Here is a 14,837-nt window from a genome sequence, read left to right on the forward strand (position 1 = left end):
AAAACATATATTCAATACGTGTAATGGACACGGCTAAAAGTGATTAGATAGTTAAGCACGATTTGGACTAATCTAAGCTTGAAAACAAAACAAAAAAATTGTTATATAATTGATCAAAAATGTCGGTTGATTTTTGTTGATTCTGTACATTTCTTTACTTTATGAATAGATCAATCTTAGGTATGACAGGCAAAATAAAATTCTATTGAATTCAGCTACAACAGTCGAGAAATGAGTAAAACAAAAACTACAAGAAACTAATAATTATAGTGCCAATCACCTTACATAAAAAATAATGTGTTTATATAAGTGTCTATGATTCTGGTTATTATTAGATTACTGTATGAAAACAACAATTTATAATGATATTTCGACAATTACACAAGTACAGTGGAACCTCTCTTAACGAGCAAAATAAATTGTAAGAGAAATGACTTCAAAATATTGTTTCACTATGCGAGTAAACTGATTGCATATTTTAGTCTCGAATCAATGAAATTAAGCCAAGTTTCGTTGTCTACTTTGCATATGAAATAATAATGATCAGATTACACATATTTTTTATTGGAAATAATACGATTCAGGAGGTTTAAAAACTGGCGGTTTTCGATCCAATTCGACAGATACACGGAGATTCTGTTTCATCGGTGTACGTTACATGTCTTAAACTAGGCTCACATTGGTTATTCACTTTCTTGCAGATGCGATTTCAACCCTTAAGATTAAATGATTTATAAGCAATTACATTTCGTTTAAAGTTGATTATTTCTTGTAAAATGTAACGTTTTCAAAGCATAATAAACCGTTACAGTTAGAAATCCATAACTAATGAATAACGTTAAGTAATTTAGAAATTAATATTGTTATAATATTCGTTCAAGTTTTTAAAATCTTGTTGTTACTTTAAACGAGAATGATTTAATTACGTCTAAAATTAAGCAGTTTTCTTCTATTTAATTAATTGCGGAATTTTAAGTTTGGAACAACTTATAAAAATTACCTGTTTAAAAACGGATTATTTTGCATGAAATTTCCAAACTTCAGTAATGATTTTTATAAAAAAGAAATGGAACTGTAAACATAATAAATTATATATTTTTTTTATTACTTTAATAGTTGTATTAATTACTCTTTATTAATGACACTGAATTGCAAATGAGAATTGGTTTATGAATGAATGATGTTTCTACTTTTTCTTTCTACTTTTCTACTTTTTCTGTAAATTTGTTTTCATTGAAGAACATGTTTTCTGGGACTTGCTTATTGATGTTAATTTATTTCTGGTCAATCACCTGAGAAGTGGGGAATTTTGTGTGTGTTGTTTTCGAAGATTTTTCGGTATTAAATTGCGAATTTTCGTTTCAGTGTCTCCATGCATCATGCAGGGATCCAATACGGACAAGAGCACATGTCCGCAAATCACATGTCGGCGCAGCAGCAGCAGCAGCAACAACAACAGATTCACCAGCATCAGCAACTGCAGCAGGGTCAACAGCTGCAGCAGCAATTTAATGGATCGGATTTATCAGTGGTAAAGTTTGTTTTGTTTCCTTTCGTCTTGGGGCAACGACTAGAGATGCCCCAAGAGGTTGTCAAATGGTTGTGCAAACGTTGCTTCAATTATCGTTGGTCAGGTGTTAAATAGAAGTCTCCTTTTAGTCTGTTTCCGCGTGTGCTGCGAGCCATGCAGCAGCACACGTCACGATCCGTTTCCGTGCCTATTGATTTCCCCGGAATTTTGTAAACAAACGCGACTTTGTTTGATCGAAGTCCGCTTTACACTAGTCTTTTTAACATCGGTTGTCCTCTTCCGCAGCAGCCTGGTGTTTCGACGACGACGTCGCTTAGGCAGTGGAGGAAGAAGGAGGCTGTCATCGAGAAGCCGTTACCAACGGATGCGAACAGCAAAGAACCTATAGCCAGAGTCGCACCGCACGCCCACTATCCCAGACCGAGCGAGCTGTATCCGTACCCATCTCATTATCCAGAATATGGGTAAATAAATACTAAAAACCCTATAGATTCTTACAATTAAATTATCATTTCGTTTTTGTCAGAATGCAGTACAAAGACATGGCTTCGACGCCTGTGAAGTACTCGGAGATCGTAGAGCCCGCCGCCCACCACTTAACCCATCAAGTGATTCAGAAGCCCAAGGAAAAGGAATTCCTGGAGATGTGCAGCATGCAGCAAACGCAAATGAAACATTCCTATCCGATGATGCCTCAATACGTCCACAAAGAATCTCAAATGCACTACATTCCCAAAGAGCCGACCTTCCCGTCGCCCTACCACATGCAGAACTACAAGATGCAGACCAACCAGTACCAAAGGCAATACACCAACGAGTTCCAATTGGCTCTATTCAACGAGCGCCACCTGCAAGAGCCGCAGCTCTACCAACAAAACATGGACCAAAGAATGTACCAAAACCAGAGGATGTACCGTGTGCCGAACTACAGGCCTCAAGCCCTAAATCCCACCTACCAATCGTTCAACTACAAACCGAACGTGCAGAATCCCGACTCTTACCGCATGCATCCGTACCAACAGAACATGCAGAACTACAAGATACCCACAGGGCTTGATCCGATTGCAAGGAACATATCTCCGAGACGCGTCTATCCGGACAACATGAACTACCGTCAGAGTCCCAACAACTATAACTGCAATCAACTCGAGTACGCGCAACACTACCAAAACCGTCGCATCGTCCCGGATTACACGACGAGCAAGTATCCACAAATGCCTGACATAGTTCCCGAATCCAACGCGAAATCCTCCCTGAAACAATACCTGGAGAACTGGAACGACGACATCCCCGACATCCAAGAGTCAGACGATAAACGCCTGAAAGACAACAGCTTATACATTCTGGATTCCACTGAAATTCCCACAGAAAACATCCAGCAATTCATCCATCTGCACGTCGACAAACTCCCGGAGAACATCAAGGGTTACATCAGCAGCAACGTGATAAAACCATCGCCGGATCCTCTGAATTTAACCCAAGAAACTGTCATCCAGGACTCGAGAAACTCCAGTCCCCAAATCTCAGTGATTTCAGAAACCAAAAAATCCGAGCAAAACACAGTCATCGTCTACAACAACGACAATAAACCCGAAGCGACGGTCATCAAATCTCAAAAGCAGAAACTCGAAAGCACCGAGGACATCCTCAACGAGGATCTGCTTAGCGAAGGGCTCAATTTGAAAAGTAAAGAGAGTTTGGAGATGCTCGACAAAGCGCTCGAATTTGATGACAGCCAATCCGACGAGCTCAAAAGTCTCGAGGATGAAATCATCGAGCATTACAACAACAGCGTCGGCTCCACAAACGAGGAAGAATTGAAAAACGCTCAAGAAATCATCGGCGATGAATTGATGGACAAAGCTGTGAAAACCACACAAGATAATCCAAAATCTGAGAATCAATCAGAAATAATTGAAGAAAAACCCAAAGAGGAAGATAAACCAATCAAAAGCGAAACGACGGATATAATCGATGACCTTTCAATTCAATCGGAATTGGAACCAAAGCTTGAGGAATCCACGATCAAAGAAGAAACTTCTAACATAATCCCTGAATATAAGCAAGAAACTGTTCCAATCAATGAAGAAAAAAGGGACCCCCAATTCGATACCAAATCAATACAAACTGAAGAAAAGGAGGAACAAATTACGGCGCCGATATCTCTCGAAAGTAAGCTTATTCAAACTGAGAGCAACGGCGAGAAAATTATTAAAGACGGTGCGAAGATCATGAAGAACATCGCGATGCAAACCGATACGGAGAAGCAATTGAAGCCGAACTCTGAGCCGTCCATGCAATACCTCAATTTGATCACTAATGATAATCATCTGCTCGTCCAAATCGCAGGTGAAATATTGGAAATTAAAGTTTTGAATTCGGTGGGAAAAAAGTTTATTTCCGTCGTTTCGTTTACGGATTGCAATATCATCGCGGAAAACAACAACAATAACAGTTTGGAGAAGTCGAAAAGCTACGAGTTGCTTCCAGCCGAAGATTTGAATTTGGAGACTTCGGTCATCAACGAGATTGAAATCAGTGGGGAGGAGACGGAAGTACTGGATGTTAAAATAAAGAAGGATGAATTACAGGAATGTCCGAAACTTGAGGTGAAGGAAGAAAAAGCGAAGATTGAAGAGAAAAGTGAAGTTTCTGAAGTTAAATGTGAAAAAGTCAATCAGGAAGTTGAAGTGCCATTAGTGGATGAAATATTTGAAGAAGCCAATGGCGATGTTAATTTAGTATCAGAAGAAATTACTTTGAAAGATTTTGAGTCAAATGAAGAAATTGAAACAGTATCGAAAGATGCAGAAACTGTGACGGAAGATGTAGTAAATATTGAAAAACTTGAATCAAATGATTTAAGTGAAAAGGATCCAATTCTAAATGATTTAAGCATCTCACAAAGTACTGATAATGTTAAAAAGGTTATCTGTATGGAGATTGAGAAGAGTAAAGATTTTGTTTTAAAAGAGCTTGAATCTAGTTCAATTGTTAAAGAGATTGTTCAAGAACTGCAAGATAATGTCGTTTCTTCTAAGATCGAAACTAAAGAATTAACGGATAAAGAAACGAAAAAACGTTCCTTGGAAAGTTCACCTACTGAAAAAGTGCATAAGAAAAGGAAATTAAGCAGCAGCTGTAGCAGTAAAGAGCCAAAGAAGATATCGAAAATGGAAGAACGTAAATCGACGGAGAATAAAGTTAAATACAAGATTCCGAAGAAACGGTCTTTCTCTGATAGCGTGGACGTTAAAAATGATTCGATATCGAAACCGTTGGAAGCGAAATTCTTCAGCTCAAAACACAATTTCAGCATAATTCCGAAACGGGATAGTCCAGTGATCAAGTCTCCAATACCGCTTAACAAAAAGTTAACTTACTTGGCTGAACCAACGTCTATTCAAAAATCGCCAACAAAGGAAACACCTGTAAAAGAAATAATACCTGTAAAGGAACCGATCAAGGTGAAGACCAAAGCTGAACTGAAAGAAACGTCGCCTGTGAAACCTGTATTGAAAATTACTAGTAAGCAACCGGACTCCGGTAAGAAAAGATTAAGTCTAGAAGAGTATAAGCGAAAAAGAACGTTGTCGGATAGTGAGGATCTTAAAAAATCTGCAACCACTGCGATACCGAAAACATTTACACCAATTGTTAAGGAGACGAAGGAATTGGGTAAAAGTCTGTATGGAGATATAAAAACGGACTTTGAAGACACTCTGAACAGAATACTGGATTCGAAGATACGCGAAGAAGGACTGGACAGCGTTAAACCCAATTTCGTGTGCGATAGCGCAGCGTCAAAGCAAAATAACACGGTTCAAGAACCAATGACCATAACACCAGCTGATAACAATAATAAGTTCGTTAGCAATACGAAAACAAACTGCAGATTACCAGAAGTTGTTGTACCGAAGGATAAGTGCGATGTTGTAAACAACTTCGATGTAATAAAACCGAAAATAAATGAGCAGAATGAGTTGATTCAATCGACGGATAGTAAGATGGATGAATTGGCCAAGAAGATCGACGATATTTTCAGTCAAACTTTCGGAAAGAATCGGCAGAGCCGGACGGTTTACAAGAAGCTCAACTTGAATCTGGATACTTTGAATCCGTTTGGACCAAACAAGGTGCGTGAAATCATCAATTTGGATGAAATCTCCGAGGATCTGAAGAGGAATCAGACACGTACAAATCAAATAACGAGTGAACGCGCACCGCAGAAGATCGACAAGGATCTTTTCAGTTTGGAAGATAGCAGATTGGAGAGTGTTGAGAATCGCAACGCGATAACCGAGAAGCCTTTACCTAGTGCCTTGACAACTTTCGAAGAGAGTCGAAATAAAATAATGAAGTTGGAGGAGCGAATGCTCAGGAAAACGGTCATCTGCCAATTCGACGAAACTAAAAGTGAACAAGTCCAATCGACGAATGAGCTGATCAAAGATTTGGAATCAACCATAGCTGAAATCGACGAATCTAAAGTGACGGTGGATTCCATTGAGACTCCCGAGGAGGCAAAGAATAGTGAAGTTGAGATTCCAAAAGCGCCGGAACGTTGCGAATCCGACATCATAGAATCTGTGATCGATTTAGTTGAAGTTTCCGAGAGTGTGAAAAGCGACATTTTAGATTTAAAATTAGACGATTTTAGTGCAATAACGAATGATGGTTTTGTTGTGGAAGAAGTTGAAGTTCCTGTGTTGCGCGACGAAGTAGAAATGGAAGTTGTGAAGAAGGATGAGGCGCTTTCGAGTCCTGTAAATTGCTCAATACCCACGTGCGAAGTGGACTTCCCGACGCTGGAGATGATCATGTGTAAAATACCGCAGACGGAAGAGGAAATGCCGGTGCTCAGTCCGCAGATCCAGAAGCACTCGAGATCTCTATCAATAAACGACATATCAAAGAAGCTGATGGATATGTGTACGAAGGACATGTACGCGAAAGAAATCTGCATGAAGGATAAACCCACGTACATCCGGTACGACTCTGAAGATTTGAAGTTGTACCTGAAGAAGATCCCCACCGTCAGCACCGAAGTCCAGAAGCAGAGGAGGCAGCGTCGCAAGAAACGCTTCAGGAATCTTCACTCAGCAGAATCCGAGCCGGAGGACAGCGCTTCTATAGTCAAGGACTACTCCGTCTTCGAGAGCAAGAACCAGAAGGGACTGCCCAAGCTCATCATCAAGAGGAACGTCAGCGAGTGTCGAGACAACAATCTGCAACCCGTGGTCCGGCTGGAAAGGAATCCGATCCTCGATCACCTCGCAAAGCGGAAAAGGAAACATTCTTAAGTGATATTATTTAGAGAGAAAGAAAGAGTAATTTAATCAAGAGAGAGAGAATATATTACATATATTATATCAGATTCGAAGAGAGAAATACGTATATTTTTCTATATGCAAAGGCCACTTTATTTAAAACAAACAAAGCCAAAGAAAAAAAAGAAACTAATAGTTTGTTGAATCGGTACAAATTGTTATAGACAGCGAGTCAAAGAGTTTATACTATAAGAGAACCTGTTGCAATCGCGTGTTAAGTTTTTACATACGTTTCTTTATTCCTCCCAATTAAAATTTAATGAACATTACGTAAATCTAATTCAATGTAAATACATATAGGCGATGATATTTTGAGAGTGACGCAAGTTGTTTTTTCTTTTGTTCTTCAGTTTTTTTTTTGTTTTTGTTTTTGTTAATTTACTTTATACATTTTGTTTTTTTCTTCTGTTACGGTGTTACGAAAAAGAATTTATATGAAATGACAGTATTATTATTAGCAGTTAATTTAATTTAAGTTTTGTTACTTTTTTTGGGGATCAGTGCAATTGTTTTGCTCAGGTCGCATCAAGCTTTCGTTATGTAAAAACAAAAAAAAAAAGATATATTATTTGATACAATCATTTGTTTTTTTTTCTTTTGGGACCATATTTTTATTCGGGCATTATTCGAATGTGAAATGAATATAATTTAATTTTGTTATAACTATTATCTAAATATTATTACTTTGTTGAGATTTTGTTTGTTGCTAGGGTTACTCCTATTTCCTTATCCTTATTCTTCTTCTTCTATGTTTCTATTACTTTTGTTTTGTACTACCATAGTTACCGCAATATTTAAAATATTTGTATGATAAAAATTGTAGGAGAAAAACAAAAAAAAAAATCAGGAGCAAAATCTAGTTAAGGAATTGAGTTTTTTTCTTGTGTTTCAGTTACTAAAGAGAACATTTCAAATGAAACCGTTTGACGTATTTATATAAATAATATACATGAAGAGTATTTTCAGAGTTTTATATTATATAACAAAAAAAAAACATATAAGAGTATATATATATATATATTATGATCAGAGAGTGCCTTTTCTACACGTTTCGTTTCTTTATGTTTCTGTGTAAATTGTCAGGAGTACAAAGATCAGTCAACTTCTCTTGGTGATTTTGTTTAGTACTTAAAGTACTTTATTCACTGTGTTATAAATATATTAATAAAACGAGTACAGTTGCCTTTCATTCATTGCCTATCCATCTCCTTTCGTACAGATAATTCCAGAAATAGTTTATGCATACAAAACATAAAATTATAAATAAATTTTATCTACGACTTATAACATTGACAAATCACGTCTATTAATTTTAGTTTCTAAATTATAATGTCCTTTTTATTACAATATCTTTGATCCACTTAAAAAAAGCTATTTAGTTATCCAGGTTAATAACTTGTCAAATAGAAGATGCAACAATTTTAAATATGTTAATGTTACGATTAAAATTAACGATGAGTTTCTTGTAATTATGATTATGCAATACCGAGTTAAGTGTAAATCTAGTTCGATGCATTTGCTTCAATTACGAGTTCATTCAATGTTTGCTCTTTGTAATCTGGATAGAGATAACAAAGCCGTAGATAATAGAACCCATTGAGAAAACGAGAAAACTTGAAAACCCACAGTGGCGTAACGTCAAGATGGATTTCACTAATTCTAAATGTATCGTCTACTGTCAATAAATTGGATAAACAATAGATTCTTTTGAAATAGTTGGTGCTAAGTGGGTTGCCTAAATCTAAAGTTCGTAACCGCTTGTATTATTATGATTTGTTCCCAATTAATTGGAGGTCGCACGACGTAATCTCTTCTCTTATTGACTTATTATTAATTCCTCTTGCCGTTATCAATTCAATATGTGCCAGATATGCCAGCCCGGTTGATTGTAACATATTAAGCTAAATTGAATCGATTAAGGTCCTTCCATCTGCATTCCACGTAGCTTGGCATTACGTCCTGTCCCGAATCTTAATCTGATCCATACGAAAACCGGTTATTTGCAGGTTTTCAATTAAGATTGTTATTGATTTATTTTGTTGCTATTATTGGTTTGGTTTAGCGCAGATTTCTGTTTAGGTTGGTGGTCTGCAGGCGAATTTTTTTCGTATAGATCGATGGGAGTGGCGTGAACGTGCAAGTTTGTTGGGACGCGGTAGGTAGGGGTGTTACGTAAAAATTTTTACGTTACGTCAGTCAGATGGTCGACGTTTGGGTAAAATCACGTTCAGTCCGGTGGTGAAAATTTTCTGAAGAAGAGAGCAGCAGTAATTTCGTGCGGCAGAGTCAGAGAAGAAACCCCCTTGGTGGTGTCGAGAAAATTTTAAAGTCGCCGACTATGTTATCAATTTGTAAACAGACCTCATCGAGCCTCCAAAGGTCAGTACTTTAATTCTATTGCTATTATATTATACTTTTATTTTACACAATAATATTCTGTGTATTTTTGGTATCTTATTGACATATTGATAAGATTACGAGCGCTGTCGCCGCTTCCATTTCGAGCCTTCCTCATTTACGCGCTCAGCTTCCGAAGGATTGCAACTGCTCCTACCCAAAACCCTTTAATTTAGCTACAAAAGAGCCCTAACATTCTTTTTAAAAAAAAAATCCTCAAACTTGTCCAACCTTTGGAGGTTAAACGCTCGACGACCATTGCTGCGCGAGCGTTCCGCACGTCCTGGAATTTTCCACAAAAGCAAAATCGATAACACCACCGCCCAGGACAACCCACCAAGAAAAGAAACACCCAATTCCTAACGCAAAGAAAAAAATCATCCAGTTGCATAACAGGATAATCGCGTATTTATTTCTGGAAACCAAATTATATAAGCGCTCATTTTTGTTTTCTGCGTAAAACAATACAGCTCATCCCAGTTGCCATGACGATGCTAATTACTTGTGTTTTTGTTTCGGAAATTCAAAACGACGGTTAGCGGGGTTGGCCGTTCGAGGGCGCTCGCTCCTTCCGAAAAATCAATGTTCCCTTACCCCGTTATGCGTTGCGCTCTTACGCAACCACGCAAAACGCGAATTGTAATTATATTTATGTGCGTCATTGTATTTTGTTGGCCTTAACCGCCAAAATACCTAGGATGCCTAGGACGTATCTTCTTTTGTTCCGAGAGTATCGAGGTCAAAGGAACATTGAATAATATGCAATTATATGCGCGAGCTGACTTATTTTTAGTTTTGGATGATGCCCCGGCTTCAGGTTCCATCCAATTTGGAGCATTAACCACTGCTGGAATGGCCATGAAATGATCGCAGCAATTATTTGATAAACGATTCGCTACTTAAGTTGCACTCGTCGTGTCAATAATATGCATATTTTGAAAGCGAAATTCGCCGACGTCGCCGCCTGCCGTTTTGCAAATCAATACATTTGCTGGACGCATTTTATGGGCGAGGTCGATCCCTATTTTCCTTCATTGATCCAACCAGATTGTCATAAGTTAGTCTAATTTACAATCGATATCATCGTTGTAACATCAAAGAATTATCACGACTATTTTCATTTGCATTCTATTTTCAATTTCGAATCTGCGACACACTAACAACTAGGAATAAATTTAAATATTTGCAAAGAAACAATTGGAGAAAAAAAACATCTAGCAATGGAATATTTCCTAGCAGCAACAACACACAAGTCGCTTTAGAGGTCGTTAAATCATTGTTAATATAAAACTACTGTTTTTTTCTTATCTTTATGCTATTCCTATATATTTGTAATAATAATAACACTAAAGCAAAGATCTTGCGTAGTCGTTGGAAACCATTTGTAAAATTACATAATCTCCTAATGCAACGGAATATTTAGACAGATTTAGTTCTTTAATTATATAAAATTAAAGAAAGAGGCGATTTACGTAACGACGCGTTAACAAGGAAGCAATTTCCCGTGGAGAATAAAAGTAATACGCTTTGTCTTGGCCTTGGATGTTATTGTTGTTTTTATTTTGATCTCGCGCAAAGCGTAATTTCGATTACAAACTGTAACTCATTAGCTGCGAGCGATGGAATTGTTTCCTTTCAGTCGAAGGTCTGCAGATGTAATTACGCGTTACGCGGAAAGTAAAATTATAGAAGCATTGACACCAATACTATTTTATTGCTTAGATTTCCAATTGATTAGTAAATAACGCATGATTTACCTAATTATTAAATGCGATTATTAAGCAATAAGTTTTAGAAAAGTAATTAATAGCTCATCCATTTAATTGCCTCAAAAATTACGAAATTATTTTAAATTTGTTGTTGTTTTGTGTGGAAATATTGATCGGGTTATTGGACTGCCTTCAATCGAATAATTGCTGTATTTTTTTGTATTCTTGTTGTTGTACAGACGAAAGTTCATCGTAACTGTTGTGATCCTCCGAGCAGAAATTCGGATCGAATTAAGCCAAGTGATTTGTTTTTTTTTTATGTGAATATAACAGTACAACCACATTCGCGTGTATCGAACGCGTATTGTTGTTTGCAATTTCGATCGTTCAGCACATTTCGAACGTAGCCAAGGCTGTTTCAATTCCTGGAGTGCGCGAATGTTGTATGCTATGCCTCTCCACCATCAGCGTAACTTGAACGAAGACAGATTTATTCGGAAGGTTTGTGGCTATAAGAGAGATGGGAATAGTCGGAGAGAGGATACGGTCTGAAAAATATTATATATATTAAAAGGAGCGTTAATTATAGGTGATACTGTAACCTTAACTAATGACGGTCAATTTCTAATAATACAAATTCGCATTCGGCCTTGGCTTGAAACCAACTGGATTTGTTGCAAACGGACAAATAATGATTTGTGTGTGAAAGTTTGGAGTATATGCAAATCCGTACACTTTCACTGTACGCTGTATGTTATGTTTATTTAATAATAGAGTTTAGTTCTGAAAATTGCAAACGTTATTTTATATATTAACGAAACTTAAGTATTGTTACAAATGTTTCGTTATTTTCGGAAGATTCTGATTTATATTTAGATAGTCTCGTGAGTGGGTGTCGCGAAGTGGCCCAGTAAAAGCCGTGTACACCAGTTGCGTAATTTACAGTTTAATATTCCGTAGTTGACCCGACTAATCGATTCGACTCTTTTCGCGCGATAAGATAATAACCACTTGGGTCATACTCACCGGAAGCTCACGGTTTTTCGTTTGAAGGCATTGTATAAGTGCTAGATCCATATTTATGTTCTTTTGGATGCTTGCCCATTTTTTTTTAATGTGATCCAAAAAGAAACTATCACAAGATGTTTGTCTTATGATTAGTTGATATATTTGAATGGTTTTGTTGTCAGGGTGTCGATAAGATGCCTGAGCTCGGTGGTTCAGGATCCCAAGATCCCGGACTTCCCTGTGAAGAACGAGCCAGTTTATGGGTACATGAAGGGATCCCCTGAGCGCAAAGAGCTTGAGGATGCTCTCAACAAGATGTCCAAGGAAACCAGGGACGTGCCAATCGTCATCGGCGACAAGGAATTCAAAACGGACAACGTCAAATACCAGGTAAAGTTCATCAGAACTTTGAAAATATTGAAATAATTTTAACGTTTTCTTTCTTGTTAGGTGATGCCACATAACCACAAGGAGAAGATTGCCAAATTCTACTACGCCGACCAGAAGCTGCTGCAGAAGGCTATAGAGACCGCCGTCGAGACTCAGAAGAAATGGGACAGGACTCCAATTAGGGACAGGTCAGTGCCGAAAATGTTCTGATGTTTTCGGTGCATTTTTGCATTTCCATCCTTGACCCTTTCAGATTAAACATTTGGGAGAAAGCTGCTTCCCTGATGGCCGGCCGCTACCGTGCCCAGCTGAACGCAGCTACCATGCTGGGACAGGCGAAGACCATCATCCAAGCCGAGATCGACTCCGCCGCCGAGCTCATCGATTTCTTCAGGTAAAGTTCGACCTCGAGGAAGACCCGCGCGACCGGAATAAACGTCTGTTCTCTCTCAATCTGCAGATTGAACGCCTTCTTCCTGAAGGAAGCCCACAAATACCAGCCAATTTCCGAAGATGCCAAGGTGACCAAGAACAGCATGCGCTACCGCGGTATCGACGGTTTCATCGCCGCTGTTTCGCCCTTCAACTTCACCGCCATCGGCGGTAATTTGGCCTACACTCCAGCTTTGATCGTGAGATTATTTATTTATATAGTGTTAGTATTTTCTTTACTAAAACAATTATCTTTGTTTAGGGTAATTCGGTTCTGTGGAAGCCCAGCGACACAGCTCTGTTATCCAATTGGATTATCTTCCAGATCTGTAGGGAAGCCGGTCTTCCCCCAGGCGTTGTGAACTTTGTACCCGCCGACGGCCCCGTCTTCGGAGACACCATCACCGCTTCCAAACATCTAGCTGGTATCAACTTTACCGGTTCAGTTCCGTAAGTATCAAATACGTATTTCCAACATCAAACAATTAACGGGTGATGATTTTTTTTTTTGTAGCACTTTCACTCGCTTGTGGACGCAAGTTGGTAAGAACATCAACAGCTACGTGAACTTCCCTCGTCTGATCGGAGAATGCGGTGGCAAGAACTACCACTTCGTTCATCCAACCGCTGACCCAGTGAGCGTAGTTCACGGCACCATCAGGAGTTCCTTCGAGTTCTGCGGCCAAAAGTGCAGCGCTTGCTCGAGGATGTACGTCCCAGAATCGCTCTGGCCAAAGGTAATGCATCCCCAAATCATTTACATACAGAGATTAACGAATTATTACGATTTAGATCAAGGACGGTTTGATCGAGAAATGCAGCACGTTGAAGATTGGCGATGTCATGGAATTCGACTCGTTCACCTCCGCTGTCATCGACGACAAAGCTTACAAACGCATCAAGGGTTACATCGACCATGCCAAGAATTCCAAGAACCTGAAGATCATCGCCGGAGGCAAATGCGACGACTCCAAGGGCTACTTCATCGAGCCAACGATCGTCGTCAGCACCGACCCATTGGACAAGATCATGACCGAGGAGATCTTCGGCCCGGTGCTCTCCATCTACGTCTACAAGGATAGCGACGTCGAGAAGACTTTGAGCCTCGTCGGTAGTTCCACCGTTTTCGCTCTGACCGGAGCCGTTTTCGCAAAAGACCAGTACGTTATTATACAATCAGTAGTCTCAACAATTTAACTCATAACATTTATTTCCAGAGCATTCCTGAAGCATGCTTTGGAAGAACTCAAGATGACCGCTGGTAATTTCTACATCAACGACAAATCGACTGGCAGTGTTGTAGGTCAACAACCATTTGGTGGATCCAGGATGTCAGGTAATTAACTTTTATTTTTCTTAAATACTTGAAGAATTCAATTAAAAATCATCTTTGTTTCTAGGTACAAACGATAAGGCCGGTGGACCCCACTATGTACTCCGCTGGGGAAATCCTCAGGCCATCAAAGAAACGTTCGTTCAGCTGAACGAGATCGGTTACCCGTACATGTCCCAAAAATAAGTATGGGTCCAGATCCCATCAAGTTACCTCAATTTACACCGATAAATTTAATTTTTAAATTTAAATAATTGTTATTTTTAAATGATTACTACTTTGCTCCGTTTTAAATGAATTATAATTATGTTTTTTTTTTTGCTTTAATTACAATGTGATAAGTAAGATTTGTTTTAAACAAAGTGAAACGATGAAGATGAAACGACAAGGGAAATAATTATCATTTTCAATGATTAATGTATATGTGTATTATGGAAAAAGATCATAATATTAATTTATTTTCTCTCTACATTTCGCTGTTTCTTTCTATATAATAACACTCTCTATAAATGTCTCCAAAGGAATAATTATTATGAATAAAATTGGTATTATTTTTTCCTTTATTTGAGTTTTCTAAGTCGAGCGCTTTCATTATTTTCTCTATAGTTTTCTTTTGTTCTGTTCGTTCGGAATCTAGTGTGTAAGAGTAGTTAATAGTTGAGATTGTGCGTAGGGAAGACTTAGTATGTGAAAAGGAAACACTGACA

At 38.3% G+C, this 14,837-nt stretch overlaps 2 protein-coding genes across 3 annotated transcripts; both read left to right on the forward strand.

Annotated features, from left to right (window-relative positions):
* The first annotated feature begins 1,290 nt into the window (after positions 1-1,290).
* Positions 1,291-7,215, forward strand: LOC108563453 (putative mediator of RNA polymerase II transcription subunit 26). Of its 2 annotated transcripts, none has more exons than XM_017922129.1 (3): positions 1,291-1,531; positions 1,817-1,995; positions 2,058-7,215. In XM_017922129.1, exons 1-3 carry the CDS (start codon positions 1,373-1,375, stop codon positions 6,832-6,834), a joined length of 5,115 nt encoding a protein of 1,704 aa, XP_017777618.1. In that variant the 5' UTR covers positions 1,291-1,372; the 3' UTR covers positions 6,835-7,215. The 2 variants fall into 2 exon arrangements, with proteins under 2 accessions (XP_017777618.1, XP_017777620.1); XM_017922131.1 differs by having other exon boundaries at positions 1,820-1,995.
* Positions 7,216-9,051: 1,836 nt separating this feature from the next.
* Positions 9,052-14,423, forward strand: LOC108563458 (delta-1-pyrroline-5-carboxylate dehydrogenase, mitochondrial). Its single transcript, XM_017922136.1, has 10 exons — positions 9,052-9,240; positions 12,158-12,365; positions 12,426-12,553; positions 12,619-12,759; positions 12,826-12,997; positions 13,060-13,247; positions 13,312-13,534; positions 13,590-13,957; positions 14,015-14,133; positions 14,198-14,423. The coding sequence occupies exons 1-10, from the start codon at positions 9,200-9,202 to the stop codon at positions 14,314-14,316; spliced, it is 1,707 nt and encodes a 568-aa protein (XP_017777625.1). The 5' UTR covers positions 9,052-9,199; the 3' UTR covers positions 14,317-14,423.
* The last annotated feature ends 414 nt before the right edge of the window (positions 14,424-14,837 follow it).

This window comes from Nicrophorus vespilloides, unplaced genomic scaffold (assembly GCF_001412225.1).
Source record: "Nicrophorus vespilloides isolate i.1.1-1 unplaced genomic scaffold, Nicve_v1.0, whole genome shotgun sequence".
Classification (NCBI taxonomy): Eukaryota; Metazoa; Arthropoda; class Insecta; order Coleoptera; family Silphidae; genus Nicrophorus; species Nicrophorus vespilloides.